We start from the raw sequence: 15,019 nt of genomic DNA, 5'->3' as shown, positions 1-15,019 counted from the left end.
ACCTTCGGACCTGAAAAGCAATCCCAAGCAAGCACTTTTGGTAAGGAAGCACTGCATGAAGTTTGAGTTTGATCGGCCCAAGGAAACTCAAGTTATCGCACGAAAACAGATTTTCTATTTATAGTAAGTGACCTATGTGTCACCAGCTTTTCGCAGGCGACACAAAAAACATCTAAGATAAGACATGAATACTTACTCCCATGGCAAAATCAGGAGGGTACAGTAAGGGTTGGGACAGTCAGGATGGGACAGTAAGGGTTGAGATAGTAAGGGTTGGGACAGTCAGGAGGGAGCAGTAAGGGTTTGGATAGTAAGGGTTGGGGCAGTAAAGGTTGGGATAGTAAGGGTTTGGACAGTCAGGAGGGGCAGTAAAGGTTGTGATAGTAAGGGTTTGGACAGTCAGGAGGGGGCAGTAAAGGTTGGGATAGTAAGGGTTGGACAGTCAGGAAGGGGCAGTAAGGGTTGGGATAGTAAGGGTTTGGACAGTCAGGAGGGGCAGTAAAGGTTGGGATAGTAAGGGTTGGGAAAGTCAGGAGGGGACAGTAAGGGTTGGGATAGTAAGGGTTGGGACAGTCAGAAGGGGACAGTAAAGGTTGTGATAGTAAGGGTTTGGACAGTCAGGAGGGGGCAGGAAAGGTTGGGATAGTAAGGGTTTGGACAGTCAGGAGGGGCAGTAAAGGTTGTGATAGTAAGTGTTTGTACAGTCAGGAGGGGGCAGTAAAGGTTGGGATAGCAAGGGTTGGGACAGTCAGGAGGGGCAGTAAAGGTTGGGATAGTAAGGGTTGGAAAGTCAGGAGGGGGCAGTAAGGGTTGGGATAGTAAGGGGTGGGACAGTCAGGAGGGGACAGTAAGGTTTGGGATAGTAAGGGTTGGGACAGTCAGGAGGGGCAGTAAATGTTGGGATGGAAAGGGTTGGGACAGTCAGGAGGGGGCAGTAAAGGCTGTGATAGTAAGGGTTGGGAAAGTCAGGAGGGGGTAGTAAGGGGTGGGATAGTAAGGTTTGGGATAGTAAGGGTTGGGACAGTCAGGAGGGGGGAGTAATGGTTGAGATAGTAAGGGTTGGGATAGTCAAGAGGGGGCAGTAAGGGTTGGGATAGTAAGGGTTGGACAGTCAGGAAGGGGCAGTAAAGGATGGGGTAGTAAGGGTTGGGACAGTCAGGAGGGGCAGGAAATGTTGGGATAGAAAGGGATGGGACAGTCAGGAGGGGGCAGTAAGGGTTGGGATAGTAAGGGGTGGGACAGTCAGGAGGGGACAGTAAGGTTTGGGATAGTAAGGGTTGGGACAGTCAGGAGGGGGGAGTAATGGTTGAGATAGTAAGGGTTGGGATAGTCAAGAGGGGGCAGTAAGGGTTGGGATAGTAAAGGTTGGGACAGTCAGGAGGGGGCAGTAAAGGTTGGGATAGTAAGGGTTGGGACAGTCAGGAGGGGGCAGTAATGGTTGAGATAGTAAGGGTTGGGATAGTCAAGAGGGGGCGGTAAGGGTTGGGATAGTAAGGGTTGGGACAGTCAGGAGGGGCAGTAAAGGTTGTGATAGTAAGGGTTGGAAAAATCAGGAGGGGGTAGTAAGGGTTGGGATAGTAAGGTTTGGGATAGTAAGGGTTGGGACAGTCAGGAGGGGGCAGTGAAGGTTGTGATAGTAAGGGTTGGGATAGTCAGAAGGGGGCAGTAAGGGTTGAGACAGTCAGGAAGGGCAGTAAAGGTTGGGATAGTAAGGGTTGGACAGTCAGGAAGGGGCAGTAAAGGTTGGGATAGTAAGGGTTGGGACAGTCAGGAGGGGGTAGTAAAGGTTGGGATAGTAAGGGTTGGGATAGTCAAGAGGGGGCGGTAAGGGTTGGGATAGTAAGGGGTGGGACAGTCAGGAGGGGCAGTAAATGTTGGGATAGTAAGGGTTGGGACAGTCAGGGGGGGGCAGTAAGGGTTGGGATAGTAAGGGTTGGGACAGTCAGGAGGGGACAGTCAGGGTGGGGACAGTCAGGGTTGGGACAGTCAGGGTTGGGACAGTCAGGGTTGGGATAGTAAGGGTTGGGACAGTCAGGAGGGGGCAGTCAAGGTTGGGATAGTAAGGGTTTGGAAAGTCAGGAGGGGACAGTAAGAGTTGGGGCAGTCAGGAGGGAACAGCAAGGGTTGGGACAGTCAGGAAGGGACAGTAAGAGTTGGGACAGTCAGGGTTGGGACAGTCAGAAGGGGACAGTCAGGGTTGGGACAGTCAGGAGGGGACAGTCAGGGTTGGGACAGTCAGGAGGGGAGGGGATGGACAAGGGTCCCACAATCATTTCCCCCAACCTCCATCCCCAAAATAAAATGGCAGGGGCACAGTCATAAAATATTTACTTCCATGTTTAGGCAAATCTTGGTTCAAATATTTGCACGATCATTAAATGACACACAGAGGTAAAATATTTAGTTGCAGCTACAAATAGTATACACCTATACCAAGCCACCAGCTGAAAGATGTGACACAATGGTCCTGACATAAATCTTTAAAAACAAGATGAACGCTGTTCGACAACCGACAAGCCGGTTGATATATATGTATATACTCTTCCCTACCACTGGGTATGTCCACCACATCCTCGTCCACGTACCCTGCCCCTCCCGTAGACAGAGGGGTGGGGGCCAAGGCCCCATATCCCTGGTCGGATGGATTGAGTGGAACAGTGTCAGACATTTTTTCTTTATATATATATATATATATATACCTAGGGATATATATATATACGAAGGTCGATACTGTTTTTACATTGAATTATATATGTTATATATATGCGGGCTCACATGATAACAAAAACACAGGTAAATGTATATACCAACATATGATGAGAAACACTCACAACATTCAAATCTATGCTTGACTGACTCACACAGAGTGAATACACAAACAACCTACAGGGATCTTCTACTCCTACATACACACATACCATAGCAATTATAATGAACAGTCTCCATGTAACAGTAACTGACCGCTACTTCAGGACTTTATAAAATACTTGTTCCACAAACTTAATTTCATTGTCTTAATCATTTCAAATATTATCTTGGTTTTTTTCACAGATGCATGAGTTTGGGTGGGTTTTTTTTCTTTTTCATTCTTATGGTAAATTAAAACATGCAGACAGACATACATTTTAGAATTTCAGGTAGTTTTTAAATTTCAAAGTTTCTGATGCCATCCTNGAACTTCCCTAAAACTATTCCCTAGTGATCCTTGTACTGTATTCTATGCCTTTTTTTAAGTTTAACTCATTCACCCCTGACATTTCATAATAAACTATTCACACCTTTGAATTGGAAGAGTTCAAATGTGTCTTCAGGGGTGAATGAGTTTTAAACATCATGACAGCTGACTGTATATCATATATATTTTTGAATTACTACCTGTACCAACTTGTTATGTGTATTATATAGACTCTACATAGATGTGACAAGCATTTCAATGACCAGAGTGCTAAGTGAACTAAATGATATATCGAAACTATGAAGTTCATGCTACACATGCATTTTACAAAATGACGATTTTAACTATCAATTAATAAAAGGGAACTGCACATTTTCAATTTAAAAATTGTAATGTTACTGTCTCCATTGCTGCCAATTTGCAACCAGGACCCGTATCCATGACACTGTTCTTGTGCTTAAGCATGGATTTTGTGTTCAAACAAACTTTCTTGTATAAATTACTCACTTAAATAATGTCAAACAGTCAAAAAGTCAAACATAAACATTGAAAACAGTATTTGGCGATTTATCTTTCTTCAATTTCTTTTCCAAGTCAATGACAAAAATAAGATTTCATATTAATTAATGAACGGAACAAGAAATTATGCTCGAGTACAAAATTCATGCTAGAGCATGAGAACGGTTTCATGAGTACGGGCCCAGGTCAGAGATAAACAGGTTAAAGCATCCGTCTATAGTCTTATGGCACAAGGTTCGAATCCCAGTCTACCTGATGCATTTTCCCTTTCCTGTTAAATTAAATTTTGCCATATCAAATATACCCACGGAAAGTTGTATAGAATCTTGTGTGTTTTTAGGGTCGAAGACTTGTTGAGGGAACGAGCAATGTAGGAAAACTTGACTGGGTTAACATCAGCGACCAGGTATAGATCAATTGGTAAGAGCGTCCGTCTAAAGTTTGAAGGGACCAGGTTTGAATCTTGGTCTGGCCATTTCATTTTCCCTTTCCAGTTACACTTCGAGTTTCCTTATAACTGAGCTGTTTTTAATTCATGTACAGGATAATGGGAATGATTCTGTTCACTGAGCAGCAAACAATATTTTAACTGTGTAATCGCTATGATAAAAATTTGTTGCATGAATTTTGTTCAGACGTTTTATCATGAACACAGACATACACATCTCAGCCTTTTTCCCTGCTGCCATTAGCTAGGGATGACCTCTCATAATGTAGTTATAATTCTTGTAAGCACCCACGCTCAAGCAACATGTCTGTTTGTCCTCACGACAGATGAAACTAGAACTGTTATCCAGAGACTAACTTAGATTAGCATAAAGGGAACATCTGTCCTACATTAAAAAGAGTTAAAATGAAAACAAAATGAAAAAATTATACCAAGGTACACAAATTCAATATGAAAAGTCAATCAGTCGGAATGAAAAAATACCACCTAGATGCACTACAACATGGGGTTGTTATCATATCTGAAAACTTTGGTTGAAATTGGCCCAGTATCTTATGGGCACTTGTCGGAACAAAGATATTTCAACAAAGGGCCATAACTCAATAAAAAAGTGCAGACTGAAAAAATAATCATTGGATAATCATAATCAACAGCATGGGGTAGTTAACATATCTGTAAAGTTATGCTGAAATTGACTTGATTCTGCAGTAAGTCCAACATTAGTCGCCTCTTACGATAAAACAATGAGAGATAGTGGCAGCATGCCTATTAATTCTTCCCCACCCACCCACAGGGTAACTCACATAAGATTTAAAACAAGTATGATGGGTATACAGTACATTTAAACATGTAGAGTACTTAAAGAACTAAAGACATGTACAGGTCAAGTAATTAAAGTGTACGAGACCAGCTTCTACATCAGGGAACCACTGGTGTACAAAAGTGTAGATTAACATAAAATCGTGATCAACAGAATAAACAGTTTTTATCCGTAGATTTGTTGACACAATCAACTGTCTGGCTGAGTAATCTACATTCAGTCGGTAAACAGTCAAGACCATAATCCATACAATGGATTGAGAAAAGCTTAAGATTTTCAGTGGAGTGACTTTACAAAGGTTCTGTCAGGTTTCAGCCATAGCCACTAGAATCTAAACATGCAAACAACCTGGATTCTTTGTTGGGGGGGTTCTCTCTTTGGGATAAAGGACCCTGTATAAGAAGCAAATAATGCGCAACAAACCCCATTACTCCATCTCTTGCTTCATTTTCCTTTGCAAACCAACCATTTCATCATATCCAATGTGTGGACCTATTTATGTTTATTTTAAATATTGTGTTGATGATCATTTAGTCTTAAATAATTATAATAGAGCAGAAATCAATTTTCCAAAAAGATTCTTAGACGTTATATATATGTAGGTGTGACTTCATTGTCTCTCGGTGTCTGAACATTCCACCACAGCTGTTACTTGCAGCTTCCCTGGGGATTTTATAATCTCCCGGCTATATGGATAGCTACTATTGACCATCAACATTATTAGGCCTTTGGCCCGTCAGCATAATTGCATCAGTTTATTGTATGGATAACTGCATCTGGTAGTGCTTGCAAAAAAACAACCAGTCAGGGCTAAACAATAAGGGTAGCCCGATAGAGGAATCTGCAGAAGCTGTCTTATCAGGCGCTAACTACTGGTCATATGCCACCTGGCTAATATCTCCCTATGTGTGGCCTGCCTGTGTGTGCTGGAGATGCATTGCATTGTGTAACACTTCAACATAATTACACAAGTTTTTGTATGATTAACATGTTCATCTACGTTCAAAATAAAATTTGACAACCATGCAGGGATATATAATTCAAAGTACTAAAAAATTCTACTAGTCTAACCTATATTTTCACAGTAGGTAAATACTAAAAATTGCACTAGCCCAAACATAAAATCTACTACCATCAATGGGCTAGGGAAATTGTATACCCCTGCCATGCATGTATCACTAAAACCATACCACACATATATATAAAACAAAATAATACAGTTAGAAGCATGCGCTGCTGAAGCTTTAATAATCAGAACTTTTCTTGACCTAACTTCGTGAATCCAAGAAGACTTGAGGCAATATCACCATTTTCCCGTTTGTCCATAAATGGTGAACCTGTTCCGTACTGTTGTTCCACTTCAATTTCAGCACATTCTGCTCCATTTTCGACATTATCTACCCCATTTTCTACACATTCTCCTCCATTTTCTATAAATTCTGCTTCTTTTTCTATATTTTCTGTCCCATTCTCTATAATTTCTGCCCCATTCTCTATAAATTTTGCTCCATTCTCTATAAATTCTGCTCCATTTTCTAAAGAATCTACACCACTTCCAACATTTGCTGTTTTTAAAGGTCCATATGAAGGGTAGGGTAAGCAAGGGAGAAAAAGAGGAAAAAGGTTAATAGATCTATATCAATATACACAGGTAAAAGTTTAATAAATCTATATCAATATACACAGGTAAAAGGTTAATAGATCTATATCAATATACACAGGTAATTATAAAAGGTTAATAGATCTATATCAATATACACAGGAAATTATAAAAGGTTAATAGATCTATAGCAATATACACAGGAAATTATAAAAGGTTAATAGATCAATATTAATAAACGCAGGAAAAAGGTTAATTGATAAATATCAATATACACATGAAAAAGGTTAATAGATATATATCAATATACACCGGTAATTATAAAAGGTTAATAGATCTATATAAATATACACAGGAAATTATAAAAGGTTAATAGATCAATATTAATAAACGCAGGAAAAAGGTTAATAGATATATATCAATATACACAAGAAAAAGGTTAATATATCTATATCAATATACACAGGAAAAAAGGTTAATAGATCTATATCAATATGCACAGGTTAAAGGTTAATAGATCTATATCAATATACACAGGAAAAAGATTAATAGATCTATATCAATATACACAGGTAAAAGGTTAATAGATCTATATCAATATACACAGGTAAATGAACATTGAGTGTAGAAGAACAGCGTCAATGAGTAAAAGTTACACATGCAAGATGTTACAAACCCAGAGGTATTGAAATAGGAAACTAAATCATCGAAATTGTGAGGCCACTCTTTGTTTTTATTTTTGTTTTTGTTTTCTTTTAACCCTTACCCTAGGATTTTTGGTGTAAACATTTTGGGAAAAACAGCCTACCGTAAGCAAATATGATCCCAAAAAGTAGCAAAATTTAAAACGAATGACAAAACTCAACGATATGCATATATAAGACGATAATTTCTTCGTTTTTTTTATCTTGCAGTTTTTTATCTTGCAGTGGAAATGTCATGTTATTTATGATAATTATTAATATTAATTTATTACATTGGTATTTCTATAGCTATTGCATAATTGTTGATTTCTATATAATTTATTTTATCTTCCAATTTATATGCAAATGAGATACATACTGCGAATGTGGTAATTATCATACCACGACAACAGACACGAAAAAGATTGTGTTTTAGTCGATATCGAGCTTGTACGAAAAAGAGGTCAAATTTCGCTGAGATCAGACTTCTGCAATGTCCTTGCATATTGTCCGATAGGTCACTTGCCATTCTATATATATATAAATCCCAGCACGAACCCGTCACGGCATCGGTACAAACTGGATATTTATAGCTAAAGCTGACATAAAAAATTATCAACCAGCTACAATTATACCAAGACACCTCTTCGTAAAACAGGAAGTGGATTGCTCAACCAAACCCTCATTACACATTACATCCATTTTAATTGATACTTTGACAAAAATAGCCAATTAATTCCATCTTATTCATAATAGGGAAGTTACGGTTTAACAAGAAGATATGGTTATTAGGTCACCATTTGTCTGGGTTTTATTTTTTTCCAATCCATCACATTTTGTTTTAAATTATTCATTGTAACTTTCAAACTAGCATATATATTAAGTGGTCATAAAATCAGTTTGTATATATATAACAAACTGTTTTTCTAGCAGAAATAAATTATTGCATTATAAATGTTGTTCAATGATATAAAGGTTTATATATTATAGAAAAAACTCTTTTCAAATCTATAAAGTGACAAATGGAACATTAAGGTCATTTTATTACATCCTCGATATCCAGGGGTTACGCTTACTTTCGCTCTCTGCACCCCTGGAATATGTCATAGCAAAATTGAAGGCACGAAGATAGCTGTTTGATTGGTCTCAAGTAAAAAAATATATGACCAATCGCTAGGCTGATACCTGTCCTTTGAAGATTACATAGGAGAGACGCCCGACTTCAAAGCCTGTCAATTTTTACTGTTACGTGACTGCGAGATTCTTTTGATGTATATCAAAGGATCGAACTAGTCTTCTTGTCTCATCAACAAGGTGGCGCACACAGAGCCTTCAAATTTGCTATGACAAATTCCAGGGGTGCAGAGAGCGAAAGTGAGCGTAACCCCTGGTTTTCAAGGATGATTTTATTATAACGAGCTATACGTTCTAATGTTGAAAAATGTACAAACATTGGGAAGAAACTTGTTCTTAACTTACAGTTAATGTGATACTGTGATTATCAATGTGTGTTAGGTACTCACCATGACCTTCGAACCCTATGGGGGCGGGGGCGGGGGCGGGGCCGGGGCCGGATGGATCCTTCTCCATTACTGGATATAGGCTACCTTCATTCGGATCAGGACTCACACCTGGGAAAATAAAAACATTAAATGATACACTGTACTGTTATTACTAGGTTGTGACATTGTGGTGCTGTTAACATAGAAATTGAAACGATAAAATCAGGCGATAGATCACTGTAATGATATACTCATTTCCCATTTCTTAAGAATAACACATATATTTAATCTAATATTTATTTTTGTGGTTTTTGTTTGATAAATAAACATTGTTTTAAAGCTTATGCAGTACATCTAAATTATACAGTAATACCTTGTTATACTGCCATTGTTTGTCTAAAGAAAATTTGGCAATATGAAGGGGTTTGGCGATAAAATTAGAGAAATGTATAGAGGAATTCTTAAGAAAATGGGAAAAAGGGACATTGAAATATGTTGGCAGTTTTATAACGAGGTGGCAAATGAAATGAGGGGCATTATAGTGAGGTTTTACTGTATATTTTAAATGTTAATGTTCAAAATATTTAAAACTTATACAACATAGATATATAAGTGCGGTTTATGAACTAAGACAAGTCTAGTTTTGTCATGCGCTATACTGGTTTCTATATATATATATATGTAAGTAAAATACGAGCGCTGATTGGTCAGTCCAGACACGTGATTGGTCAAGCAAGTGTACGAGCGCTGATTGGTCAGTCTGGTCACGTGAGTGGTCACAGTTTTCAGCAACTTTCAGCATCTCAGAGTTTATTTTTGCGCCAACAAAATTTGCTATTTTTATATGAAATTTCTGACGTATTTCAACTTCTTTGCTGCTCCCATGGATGTTTTATAAAAGGTGACATATTAATTTTAACTTTTAGTAGTTTTGTGAGTCTTTACATAAGACAAACTGGTTTGATTCGTGATGAAGAGACAGTGTCGACTTTTCTGATTTCGGACAATGGCTACTCGGGGAAAACGATCGAGATCGATCAGTACATCGTACGACATGGAAAACCCAAGTAACTGGACAGTTGGCATTTATAGACAGAAATTACAGGAAATTGGGATATGGACACCGGCATCAATGTCCAAGGCAAATTTAAAAGTGTTGTACTGCGAGAACATGAAGCGACAGGCCCAAACAGTTCAGACAGCGGCAGACCAAGTTCAAGGAGATATTTCGGGATCTATTGACGGAAATGTGGAAAGTATACAACGAGGTAGATCTCGGACACGTCGCACAAGGTCGAATAGAACTGAAGTTCCTAGTGCTGGGAACGTGTCCAGTACGGACTTGGTTAGATCTACAAACTCGGGAATCTTCGCCAGACAGAGTTGCGCGCGCACCGCCAACAAACATGGCCGCTACCATACATCAACAAACCAACGTGGTGGAACAGTTGCAGACGACTATAAATTTGTTGCTGCAGCACGAGATCGAGCGTAGCTCAAAATCTGCTACCACTCCCACGAAATCAAGCGGCGGCCAGTAACCAAGTTAACACAGCAACAGGTGCGTACACGAACTTGTCATGTAATGGTATTTCGCCCGACAGTTTGCCCCGACTTGATCTCGTGTCAGAGACTGTAAAGAGACAGATACTCGAGGGAAGAGATGTAAATTTGGCCGCCCTATTGATCCCCGATTACGAGGTAGCCAGAGACAGAATAGTGCATACAGCGGGGGTACAATTTAACATCAAGAACCCAGTTCACCCACGTTCAAATAAAACACTCACAATCAGAGAGTTTATCAACGCTTTTGGAAAGTTTAAAAGGATTATGTGTTCCAGATACCCAAACCGTCGAGAGGAATTAGATCACTATGAGGCGAACATCATAGAGATTTACAACTTGTATGGGGCTAAGTTCTACGAGTACCATAAACTTTTTTCTGCAAGAAGTGCCTTTGCTTTACACCAATTGAGCTCGAAGGTGAACTGGTCGTTGAAGGACAACAACCTACTGGCCATGCTCATGGCAGGAGCTAAAACGTACGCCTGCTCGTGCGGGGGCGAGTTCTCACACTGCAGATTTCTGTCCTGCCCTACTCGGCACACAGCCATACCAAAATAAATATGCGTCAACTAGTAATCGGCAGTATGACAAACCGTATTACAGAGGCAATCAGCAGGCCGTGCAAAACAATAGGGAAGTTGACAACAGATATTCTCAGCCGTCACTACACAAAGGGGGTGATGATAAACACGGAAGGTCAAGAGTGGTTATTGAGGGAATAGAACTGTGTAACAACTATAATAATGCCAGGTGTTTTCGGGCGTCATGTATTTACGGACATGCATGTAAAAACTGTCTAAATGGAGCACACCCGGCAGTGTCTTGTCCAAAGAACAAGAAGTGACTATCTTGTGACGACTTTGATCAACAAGCCTCAACACCTGTCAATGTGAACATGTTAAGACAAGAGTTAAGCAACCACCCAGATAGAAAATTTGTTGATTATCTCTGCACAGGGTTAGAACAAGGTTCTGACACTATGGTAAGAACTGACGATATGCCTAATAAAGAGTGTAAAAATCTAAGATCAGCCATGGATGAAACCGAGGCTGTTACAGAGTTGGTAGTGAAGGAAGTGAAGAAAGGGTTTCTAACGGGACCGTTCAATGTACCCCCTTTTGAGAAATTTCGAGTAAGTCCCATTGGTCTAGCTACAGAAAAATGCTCCGGCAAGAAACGACTTATCGTGGATTTATCTGCCCCACACGACGACACCAATAATCCTAGCGTAAATGAGATGATAGATAAGGAGGAATGTTCTCTCAGTTATGTTAGGATAGAGGATGCAGTCAAAATCATTCAAAGTATTGGACCGGAAACATTATGTGCAAAACGGACATAACAGACGCATTTAAATTAATACCTATTCATCCATCTCAATGGCATCTGTTTTGCATCAAGTGGGAAGATCAATATTATTTCTACAAGCGACTAGCGTTTGGATGCAGATCAAGTCCAAAAATTTTTGACACTCTTTCTACGGCGGTTTGTTGAATAGCAGAAAACAACTACCATATCGGGAACATTTTACATTTGCTGGATGATTTCCTAACAATCAATCCTCAATGCGTAGATGGACATCATACCATGAAAACTCTGAAATGTATTTTCGAACGATTGAACATCCCCCTGGCTGTACATAAAACTGAGGGGCCAAGCCGTGTCATTGAATATTTAGGAATTATTTTGGATTCCAAAAACATGGAAGTCAGATTGCCTAGGAATAAGCTAGAGAGAATGTTAGGTATGATCCAGGAGTTTCAAGGGAAAGAGTCATCAACAAAATCGGGTCAAATCTTGAAGAGTAGTTTACATACACCACAGCTGTTATGACCCTTTAGCCCAAAAATTAGTATTAATTGTTTCATAAAATTCATGTGTTAATTTCATTCGTAATCTGCCTTCGAGTCTTTTGTTCATAAATTAAAACTTATATAACATAGATATATAAGTGCGGTTTATGAACTAAGACAAGTCTAGTTTTGTCATGCGCTATACTGGTTACTATATATATATATATGTAAGTAAAATACGAGTGCTGATTGGTCAGTCGAGACACGTGATTGGTCAAGCAAGTGTACGAGCCCTGATTGGTCAGTCTGGTCACGTGAGTGGTCACAGTTTTCAGCAACTTTCAGCATCTCGGAGTTTATTTTTGCGCCAACAAAATTTGCTATTCCGCCACCGTCCCCACCACACGACCATTGCAGGTGATGCCTAGGGTTATATCAGCTGTTTGACTAAGGCTTTTTAAGTGAGTAAACACTTGCCAGCTGTTTGCGAGCATTATACCGGATAAATCGTACCTGCCCCCTTCCTTATCAAGGGAGTTAGGGCGAGGCACCCCGCTCTGCAGCAAATTTGATCAGGGGGTAACTTACCTTATAGATACATTCTTAACTTCTAGACTATACGTACAGGGCATTTTACATCATTATGTAATTCGTAAGTCCCCCAAGAATTTCATTCATGCTAAAAATACGTATACAGTGCTTCCTTAAAGTCACTTGGCTCGGCCATCTACAAATGATATGCACACCTTGATTTTATTATGCCTAACAGATGGCCGGGTCAAGTCTTGAAGAGTAGTTTACATACACCATTTAATAAAATTCATGTGATAATTTTATTCATAATCTGCCTTCGAGTCTTTTGTTCATAAATCAAAAGATAATCTAAACTCAATGTAAACATCAACATAGATTTTGTGTCCTGATATCGCCTACCCTGATGTCTTTTCTTTTTTTTTAAATAAAATCACTTGTTTTAAACTTGAACACTGCGACCTACTTTTTAAATGTAGATTATATTAACCATATCACCAGAAAGAATTCATTGTACCTAAAATAGCAATTCATGTATTTTTTAACAAGAGGCCAATGGGCCTTAACGGTCACCTGATATATTTATACAGAGAGTTGATTTTGTTTTTAACATGAACAGAAATATTATTCAAAGTGACAAAAAACAACAAGAGGCCCAGAGGGCCTGTATCGCTCACCTGGATACCTAAGCAATCATGGCAAAATATTCTCCAAATGAGATCCAAGGGAATATGCCAGACCTCAAGGCCAATCCTTGTAGCATATCTGTATTTGATTTTTTATGCCCAGCAATTTTATGTATGGTTATGGGGTGGGGATCTCAACTGTTTCCAAGCTGTGACTCAGAAACTAGGTCCTAGGGTTGTGGCCAGACCCCAGGATAAATTCTAATATCATGACTGCATTTGTCTCTTTTTGCCCAGCATTTGTATATATAGTTTTGGGGTGGGGATCTCAACCGTTTCAAAGTTATGACCCAGGGGTTATGTCTGCAAGGGTGGGGCAGACCCTTGGATCAATTCTAATACCATGAATGCATTCGTCTCTTTATGCCCAACAATTGTATATAAAGTTTTGTGGTGGGGATCTTAACCGCTTCAAAGTTTATTATGATCCAGGGGTTAAGTCTCCAAGGGTGGGGCTAGACCCTAGGGCCATCCTGGAAGCAAATGTGCATTCCTCTCGTTATACTCAGCAATTGTATAAATGGTAATATGGTGGGGATCTCAACCATTTCCAAGTAAAAAAAATATTTTTGGCCCCACCCCTTAGCCCGGGGGGTCAGACCCACCATTCGTACAATTTTGAATCCCTGCCTCCCATGAATGCTTCCGACCAAATATGATCAATATCCATGGTATAGTTTTACGGAAGAAGTTGTTTATAGCAATAAAGCCAAGTTGCCCCCTTTTGGCCCAGCCCTCAGCCCCCTGGGGGGGTCAGCCCCACCATTTGTACACTTTTGAATCCCCACCACCTTGGGATGCTTCCAGTCAAATAAGGTTGATATCTATCTCTTAGTTCCAGAGAAGAAGTCGCTTAAAGCAATATAGCTAAATAACCCTTTTTGACCCCGCCCCTCAGCCCCCACGGGGGTCAACCCCACCATTTGTACAATTTTGAATCCCTGCCTCCCATGAATGCTTTTGATTAAATATGATTGATATCCAGTGCATAGTTCTACAGAAGAAGTCGTTTGTAGCAATATAGTCAAAATGCCCCCTTTTGGCCCCGTCCCTCAGCCCCCTGGGGGGTCAGCCCAACCATTTGTATAGTTTTTGAATCCACACCACCTAGGGATGCTTCCAGTTAAATATGGTTGATATCCATCTCTTAGTTCCAGAGAAGATGTCGCTTAAAGCAATATAGCCAAATTACCCCCTTATTGCCCCGCCCCTCAGCCCCCTGGGGGGTCAGACCCATCATTTGTACAATTTTGAATCCCCACCACCTAGGGATGCTTCCAGTCAAATTTAGTTAAATTCCAATAAGTCGTTAAGAAGAAGAAGTCGTTTAAAGAAATTGTTGACGGACGGACGACGGACGGACGACGGACGGATGGAGGGACGACGGACACCACGGTATGGCATAAGCTCACCTTGGTCCTTTGGACCCAGTGAGCTAATAAAACCACCTTACTCAATATCTAGCATACAGATTTCAGACTAAAAAGGATTTGAAACTAGCACCTCTGATTCTTAACAAGGAAAATGAAGAAATTTTAGCACACTGACTCCTTTGAGCCCCACCCTACAGCCCTTGGGGGAAGGGCTGGCTCAAAATTTTCAAAGTATCAAACTGTCAATTCAAGGTTATAATTCCAATCAAGTTATTAACATGTAATATTCAAAGTATCATTTGCCATTATAAACCATAATAAAT

General features: G+C 39.8%; 1 protein-coding gene across 20 annotated transcripts in view; it reads right to left on the bottom strand.

The window, feature by feature from the left end:
- The window catches only part of LOC110448383 (anoctamin-5-like), an 89,492-nt gene that overhangs the window by 51,219 nt on the left and 23,254 nt on the right, over positions 1-15,019 (bottom strand). For 16 of the 20 annotated variants that reach the window (XM_021494581.1, XM_021494582.1, XM_021494590.1 and 13 more), the window contains one exon: positions 8,769-8,876. In XM_021494581.1, coding sequence (XP_021350256.1) covers positions 8,769-8,876 — 108 coding nt within the window. Of the gene's footprint in view, positions 1-2,550; positions 2,674-8,768; positions 8,877-15,019 lie in introns of those variants that run through there. The other 4 variants (XM_021494596.1, XM_021494600.1, XM_021494601.1 and 1 more) reach the window with 1 other exon arrangement.

This window comes from Mizuhopecten yessoensis, unplaced genomic scaffold, assembly GCF_002113885.1.
Source record: "Mizuhopecten yessoensis strain PY_sf001 unplaced genomic scaffold, ASM211388v2 scaffold4025, whole genome shotgun sequence".
NCBI lineage: Eukaryota > Metazoa > Mollusca > Bivalvia > Pectinida > Pectinidae > Mizuhopecten > Mizuhopecten yessoensis.
This window is presented reverse-complemented; position numbering and strand designations above follow the sequence as displayed.